Below are 8,943 nucleotides of genomic sequence, written 5' to 3'. Positions count from 1 at the left end.
CTCTCTCTCTCTCTCTCTCTCTCTCTCTCTCTCTCTCTCACTCACTCACTCACTCTCTTCTCTCTGTCTACTTCTCTCTCGCCCTTCATCTCTCGAATACACGCCAGGAATGCAGAGGATTGGGCGGGTAACGGGGTTGGACATGTTTATCGACATTCTGAAACGTTGCTCGCCCGTTTTTGGGAACCCTCCCGTAACCCGCTCCTGCTACTACAACCCCGTTATCGGGAGTACGTTTACACCGCAACAATTAATTACGCCGTAATGCCTGGTGCAATTATTTCCAAAATAGATAAAACCACGAACGATCTCGATAGATTATGATAGTTGGTGTAACATCAGTTTAATACCCGAGCATCTAAAATGTACAAGCATAAAAGTTAAATCGAGATCACATGAAATGTAATATGCACCATTAATATAAAAGAAAATGACATAAAATGTCGAAAAAAGATGATTAAAATAAAATTAAAAATTAAAAATTATTTAATTAGACAATTTAACGTTCTCATTAAGTAAGGTTGACTGTAAAATAACAAACAAATTCAAATAGATCTTAAATTCTGTTCTATTATCTATAATTTGAAATGTGTAATTATTAGGTAAATTATTCTAAAATTTATAAAATAAATATATAATTCATACACTCTATACATAAAAACCGAACTTTTTTCTAATTCTCAATGCGAGATTTTCATTTATTTTAGTCGATTACATTTCAATGAGATAAACAATTTTCTTTAAATTTATACCATCTTATTAAAATATACGAAAGCAAGGAGCACGATTTATGTAAGACACAGTACCGGTGCGTGGAAAACGCGAGAACATCGTTCGCGAAATTCTTTTCCTTTCTGACCGAATAAATCGCACGGTTTGCGGCCGCAGGAAGGGAGATAGCAACCCCACCTGAGCAACAAGCAAAAGTCGCGGCGCGGCGCGGCGCAGCACAGCATTCACCCTTCCTGAAACGCGAAAACCAGAAAATTACGTCACGGTGGACCGTACCACCCTCCCACGCTTGCTACTTTCCTGAATAATGTTCGCGGTATGCGGCCACTGCAGTTGCAGTCGCTGCAGCTGCGGCTGACCGTGCTTAAAAATGGAAACCCGCGCAAGTATTTCATAAATGGCATCGTGGCACAGAACCGCGCGCGTGGAAACAGACGACATCTTATTACGCGAAAGTCGTGAGCGCACGAGCGTAATTAAAATTGCTCGAGAAACGCCGGCGTTTTCCTGAACTCTTTGGGAAGTTTAAGAGCCGAGGTACAATAGAATATAAAAATGACACAACGCGGAAAAATAAAGATATTATACAATACATTGTACGCGAAATTACTCATACAAGACAGTATCGTGCTTATGAAAAACGTGTAAAAGGTTTATATTTAAAAGAAGATTATAAAAGAATGCTGATAAACATTATCATTTATTGCAACCAATTGTCTTTATTAGCTAAATCTGAACATTGCAGATATAACTCAATTAAAGTTCACCTGAAATAAAAAATAAAATTTCGTTATCTTCTTTTATCTCTCTGTCCTTGAAACATAATTCATGAAACTTTGCATTTTTAATCGCTTGTACTTTAGAAACGATCGATACTTTGATATTCGTCCATTTATCTTAAAAGTGTTATTTTTGAAAAGAGATTATGGTGATATCGTATTATTATACAACCGCTTCGAATCGCAGAATCTTTTATTGAATTTCGCTAATTATATCAGTATCGGAGAATCGAGTAATACATTTATGCGATAAATTAATTACTTCTATATCAGTTAACTCTTGGGGATAGTGAAAGGAGACGGGTATAAACGTTATATAAATTATATTTCACTATCCCCGACAATTTAGTAATAACGTCTAAGTTGCGCGAAATATCCGAAAAAAATTTCGGTTTATCGTCGTCGATTAAATGGCAGTTTTTTTTCTTCGAACGAGAGTTTTTGCCAGAGTGCTGCATGCAATTGCACGGTTAATTTACACGCTCCGCTTGTTTTTTCACTCTTTTTCTATTCCGAATATTGACCGATCCAGTATAAACAATACTCTATTTCTCTGTCTCTCTTCCCCCTCCTTTCTCTCTCTCTCTCTCTCTCTCTCTCTCTCTCTCTCTCTCTCTCTCTCTCTCATGTCTTCTGTCTCCTGTTATTTCACCGCCCATCGGCGAAATGGAAGCACCACCGATTGTACCGCCCTGCTTTGATTTATTAACCGGCATGCAATTGTTCGCGAATCGCTTTAATAATTCAGCTGTTGATTAAACGGGCAAGGTTCATTTTTACGCGTGATTTATCCCGCGCACCGCTTCTCTCGATATGTGTGTCCCTTGATATATGTATTTCTCCCTCTCGTTGAAAATGATTCCACAACGGCCATCGCCCGCTAATGCTCACACATCGCCAATCACGATTTAATATCGTCACTACTACTCACCGAGACAACATTGTGCAAAACGCGAATACAACAGAATTCTGATTATCTGAACGCTGAACGTTTCGATCGGACATTCGATTGCTTGTGAAAAATGTTGTTTAGTAAAGAAAATTTTCACATGCGGAATTTTTATTCGTACCAAGCGAATCTATGTATAATATTATTAAATATATTAAAATTTTTTTATTAAAACGAAAAAAGAAATAATATACCTACATTACGGAAAAAAATATTTTTATATCAACACCGTTGTATGATAAAATCAGTTTCCTTCCGTACATAGTTTTTTTTCGAATATATTTTTGTCTTTAAAATTTTTAAAGAAATAATAAAAAAAATTAAAGAAACAATTTTATTAATTATCCTCTTTCAATAAAATTCTTTGTTTTATTTCATTAATAAAATATTACTCAATAAAAAATATAAAAAATAATATTTAAATAATAATATACTATTATTTAATAAATATAATTTAAAAAAAATTTTTTTAACACACAGCTGTATTCAATTATGTGACTATCACTTTGTCTCAATAAATTTGATTATCGAACATTTCCAGTATATCAGCGCTGCACAATTCAAAGAGAAATAAAAATCTGCCGCACGTGAGATTCAAATATCAATTCCACGTGCCAAGTATCGTGTTTATACGACACGCGCAACATTTTATTCAATATATTATCAAATGACACGGTGTGTCATCAAGTATTGCAATATTGTTAAATGAATAATCGCACAATCGCGTTTATTTCGCATTTCATTATTATAATAATGTGTCATGTTAAACCGCTGTTGTCGCGTAGTTTATTTTGGTGTAGTCACAATATGTCGAATTTATACAAATAAACAAAATTTATATCATTTCGAATGAATTTGTTGGTTGTCCCTCCACGAAAGAGGCAAGAAACGTGATTGAGAGGCACAACGTCGATAGGTAGGCTCGGTGTGGTTGGAAAAAGATGTAAAAAAACGACGATATATATAATAATAAGCGCACGCGATTGGAAAACATGTAAATAAGATATGTACTCACCACTTTGAGTTTTGCTTGTATTTCCCGAAGTTTTCTTCTCGCGAGAACCTGTATGTGCGAGGATACTTGTTTTCGCGTTCTCGTCTTACCGGTCCTCAATTTGATATAACGGGCGATCAGCTCGTTGCGACCTGCAACCAGAGAATTATGCGCATAAAGATCAGTATTCTTTATTAGTAAACCGTAATAAATATTGCTCACAAAAAATAAATCACGTAATCATATAAACAATCAGACGCATTTAGGTTAGATAATATTCATCGTATTAATATAATTTAATCATGATTTATATATACTAAATGTTAATTCAAGATAAACATGACTTCATGCATATACATATTTATATTCCAGATATTGCGTTAAAGGTTGAAATAAACGACTCGAGATATTTAATAAAATCACTCTGCTTATGTTATTAATAGCCATTAAAGACTCGTAGAATTAAGTGAGACTTTGCAGAAGTCGGTATTCTCGCGATCTCTTCAAACTCTCTTTTAAGCTCGTTTTTCTTTCGTTTCTCATTCTTCCAAGTAGTTTGAAGAAAAATCTGGACACTACGTATAAATTCTGATTTACATGTCGAGAATGGAAACAAACAATTGCGATATCCGCAGAAGCGTCAGAATCAGTCCTGGGAAATGAGAGTTCCGTGATGAAGATTGCATTCTCACAAGCCTCGAATACGAGAATTCCTTCTAGAATTGACGAGAAACAGACCGGACGGATTCAAACAAACCCTCGAGCAAACCGCTCGAAATAGGCTTTGAGAGCTGCCTCGCAGAAGCGCCAGATAAAATGCGCTTTACGATAGAGCTAAATCGTCGACGTATTTAATTCAAGCGATTGCATTTTAAACCAGCTTGAGGGACACACAAATTATCTTGTCTTTATTAGGTCTTATTCATGATCTTTCAATTTCATCATATCTAAAACATTACAACATCGATATTTCTTACAATTAGTTATTTGTATACTAATAATTAACAAGTATAGTTTAGAGAGACTAATAAGAGTCTATGGGGATGAAAGTGCGCTATAAATTTATTGAAATGAATATTACTCCATTTGATGTGCTTTATTCAAAATTTTGGAAAAATTATTTGCATTATAACTATTTTTGTAAGTATACATTAAAATCAGTCAACAGTCTATCGGATATTATAGTTTAAAATTATCATTTTGTGATCAGAGTATTTTATGTATACCTTCCTTGAGTTTTTCTATGTATATTTATAACATGTCTTTTAAACTTTTCATAAAATATTTATATATTATAATAAAAAAAGTGATGATTTACAAAATTATAAAATCTTACATCAGAAACAAATCTATATAAACCTCTATGTAATATTGAATTTATAACTTTGTTCGTGTATAGCGATTTAAAAATGATTTTTTTAATAACTATAAGCAATTATAAGTAATTGTACAGTGTGAATATTTAAACAATAATTAACCTATACATACGATTTACCACTGTGGCAAATAATGCAGATTGTCTCGATATCATGGATGACGCTAATTGGCGGGCGATTTACTGTAATCGTGTGAAAAAGCGCAATTTCATTGTCACGCGCGCGGAAACGATTTTCGCGCAAAACTCGTGGCTAAATTTAGCGGGTGATAAAGTGCACTCGTCATAAATTCTAATTAACGCGGGAGCGTACGTGGAAACGAGTACGGCGGTCTAAAGCGTCGTTTGGCGACTCAATCCAGCGGATATCCACGCGAAATTACGCGGACGCGTAACGCGCGACTCGGGTTGATAACGAGCATAATAAATCGTAATGAGCCGAAGCGGACGGGAAGTGAAACGGGAAAGAGGCGGGAGAAACGTCCCGTGAGACGAAACGAGAAAGAGAGAGCGAATGCTTTCGTTCGAATCGCGCAGTTACACGTGAATATAAACCGCTCGAAACTGTCGATAACGAGAGACGATTTCAAAACGGTGAAAAGAACCGAGAATCGATTCGAATGCACGGGGACGTATTCAGGTTTCATCGCGTACGATGAAAATCCAACGGCCTCCGGATTTAACAACACGAATATTCCATTTGCGCGCGCTCCATTCCATTTTTTTTTTTTTATACAACAATGTACCGCGTGCATACATCGTGCGTAAGGTAAAATCGGAGAAAAAGAGGAAAAGAGAGAGATGAGCGGGAGTGGAATGTTTTGTTTTTCTATTGATCGGAAGCAATGAAAAATATAGCATCAAACTGCGGCGATCAAAAACTCAGTGTAGAATCTGGAGAATAATTTCCAAATGCGCGACTATCGTTGTGCGCAGAATGCTGAGATATAAAGATCCGAGCAAAAAGAAAAAGATGGGAGACTTTTCGATGAAATGCATTATTAAATTTCGACAAATTATAGTGTCTATTGATTTTAATTTTCCATGTGTACTTATAGGAAAAAGCAAAAGATTGTTCACGTGGTTAAAATCGCTTTCTAAATTCACAATAGCTCAAATTCCGATAGATTTGCATTTTTACATGCATTCGTGAAAATATTATATTATCGAAATTATTTAATCTCCAAGCTCTACTTTTCATAAAATATACAACGATTTAAAGCAGAATCCTCTTTAACAAACAAAAGCCGGAAAAGCTCTTCTTCCAAGCCATTCTTCTCTGACCGAAGTTCAGCCGCGTGCTGCAGAGAATTGCTATTATGTTAACCGCGCTACCACGCTACGTATTGAACACTTCATTGAATGGTCAATATGCGATGACAAATGCAACGTAACCGTTTGATGAAACAAAGGAGTTGTCGTTGTGGTTGAGCGCGGGGGAGTTCTTCGATGAATTGATTTCCGGCCGATTGAACTGTGTAAACGGTGTTTCTACGCGCCACCTTATCGCCGCTTAGATTTCACAGCCGTTAAGGTTTTACGGTCACCGGTGACCGTAAAACCGGCGCCAGACGACATCAAACGTGTCGTAATTGAAATAACATTTAACCGTACGGTAAGCAGAATCACGCCGGAGTACTTCGATATCCCAATGGATAAACGCGTGACGAGCCGAACGTCTAGAATTCTAACGACAGCGTGGGAAGTTGCGTTTTTAATTTTGATATCGCAATGGACGATATTTGAATTCCGTTTCCCTAGATACATGTTCGATTAACAATTACATCATCTACAATACAAAATTTGAACGTCGTGCTCTGTAAAAGTTTGAAATTACATATTAATTACGCAGATATTGAGAGAATGAATATTTGCATCATTTCAGGGATTACAGGAATGTTAAATCAAATATTTCTCTTTTAAACGCGCACTCTGCTGACATCACGGGATTAATTGCAGATTCATATTGACTATCAAAGCACTTTAGCGGGGAGCGGAGAGGGATGAAAATTGTAACGTCTCTCCTGGCACGACGCGACACAACCACCCGCCGTTCTTGCCGTTGGGGCAAATAAATTATTTCCCCGATAAATCTCCAAGTTTCGTGGAAAGTTTCGGAGAGATTACCGTCTTGCTTCCTACGGAAAGACTCGATTAAGAGTCGGTAGTGGCGAACACAGCTCGCTAAATGATTCATCGTTAACCCGAGCGAGGGAGCGACGCAATATGTCGAGGATAAACACGAACGTCGAGGAGACGAAATGAAACGACAACGCCGAATCTCCATCCGCCACTCTTTTTTGCATTGCAAATCGCAAGTCGTAAATTACGGACATTCGTCTTCGTTCCGGACTCTGTAAATTGTGCAGATGAATATTGTTGCCGCAGAAATTCGCTCAAGGATGCAGACGTTGTTTGTAATATAAATGTACGATCAATGTCCTCTTGCGGCGCTGACGAGTCGTCAGCGCGATCATGATTCCTACAAAAACTAAAAATACAGAGACTGCGATGTGAAATATATGTATTCTTCACTCTAATATACTTTTACTTTGTATAACAAACAAACAGCAAGCACGTCATTTCTGTCACACTGGCAGATATCATTCGAGTTACTAACTGATTGTGAGTGAAGTTATTACGAAAAATTATAAATTGAAAGAAAAAGAGAACAAGTCTTCCTTTAAGATGAAATATACATAAATATATTTTAATTAAATACAATTCTTAATATTTTACGAACAAAAAATTCGCAATGGATACTTCATGTTTCTATCCTTTTTCTCGTATGTATGTAGAAGTTACGAGAGGAGTATATAGAACGTGGGCAAAAGAATTCGGGCAACGTCTCGCGGGCGCGTCTCCAAATTTGTGCTTTCTCGGTTACGGAAATTTGAAATCCGCTCGCTTCCGCTGCGAATCTTCCACAGGAAGTTGCGAAATCGTGACGCCGGGAGGATCTACGAGAGTATGCTACCTTCGTCAGATAGTAACGTAAGAGGGAGGAGAGATGTGCAAGAGTCTGTAGTAGGGGGTACGACGAGACGAGAGGGGGGGGGGAGGGAGGGGAGAGGTGGTACGGAGAAGCTGAAGCATCGGGAGGAAAATATTCGAGATTCCAGGGGAACCGCGTGATGACTCAATTTCGCAAAGACCGTTAAATGGCCCGCTATGAACCATGCGCCACCGTCGGCCGCGTTCCTTCTCTGTTTTTGAAGGCCGAACATTCTTCGTAGGGGGTCGATTATGCCGGCTTAGGCATCTCTATAGAACGCCACAGACTACAAAGAAGAGACTCGGTTTATTTGACTTTTCCTACCTCGCGCCAGATCCATAATACTTACGAATCGTTGTGTCAACGACATTGGTTACATTTTATCCTTTCGACCTTTTTACCTGATGCTTTTACGCATTTTGCTCCAATCCAGTTGAGCTCCTATTTTTTTCTTCGGTAACACACATAGAACGACCTAATGCTACGATACTGCGATAATTGAATATTAATAACAGAATGATCAGCATATTGCAATGCAATATTCAGAAATGTATTCTTCAAAACAAATAAAAATTTTTTTTATGTGTGAAGATTCGACGAACTGACCAAATTTAATAGATATTAACGAATAACAAAATTTCGTATTTTTTTTTCAATCTTAAAAAAAAGTCGCGTCTTAATTGAATTTTGATTTGATATTTTCACGTATTACATGTGCGAGTTTAATGATGTTCTTTTGTGCATCCTGACATCGATAATTGAGTGTTTCCTTTTTCATCGCTTGCTATTAGCTGGTACAATGTCTTTTTCGGCTACCTGTGCAAGCTTAGAAGCAATTTATTACCGAAGAAGGTATGGCCCTTTTTTCACAAAGAGCGTCGGATGACGAGTAGAAAAGGAGAACATGTAAGAGCCATGCTCCAGGCACTTTCCCACTTCAAGCCGAAGCAAAGATCGATCATTGCCTGAGCATGTAGATGAGATCGAGATCAGCGATCGACACCGGATGTACATGGTGAGTAGGATAAGAGTAGCCAAAGGAGAAAGAGAGGACAAAAGAGAGAGGGGGGAGGGAGAGAGAGAGAGAGAGAGAGAGAGAGAGAGAGAGAGAGAGAGAGA

General features: G+C 37.4%; 1 protein-coding gene across 3 annotated transcripts in view; it reads right to left on the bottom strand.

The window, feature by feature from the left end:
- scalloped (TEA domain transcription factor 1 homolog scalloped) overlaps positions 1–8,943 on the bottom strand; it is a 156,864-nt gene that overhangs the window by 7,357 nt on the left and 140,564 nt on the right. For all 3 annotated transcript variants that reach the window (XM_018548743.1, XM_018548760.1, XM_018548752.1), the window contains one exon: positions 3,476–3,606. In XM_018548743.1, coding sequence (XP_018404245.1) covers positions 3,476–3,606 — 131 coding nt within the window. The remainder of the gene's footprint in view (positions 1–3,475; positions 3,607–8,943) is intronic.

The sequence above is a fragment of the Cyphomyrmex costatus genome, unplaced genomic scaffold (assembly GCF_001594065.2).
Source record: "Cyphomyrmex costatus isolate MS0001 unplaced genomic scaffold, Ccosl1.0 scaffold123, whole genome shotgun sequence".
Classification (NCBI taxonomy): Eukaryota; Metazoa; Arthropoda; class Insecta; order Hymenoptera; family Formicidae; genus Cyphomyrmex; species Cyphomyrmex costatus.
This window is presented reverse-complemented; position numbering and strand designations above follow the sequence as displayed.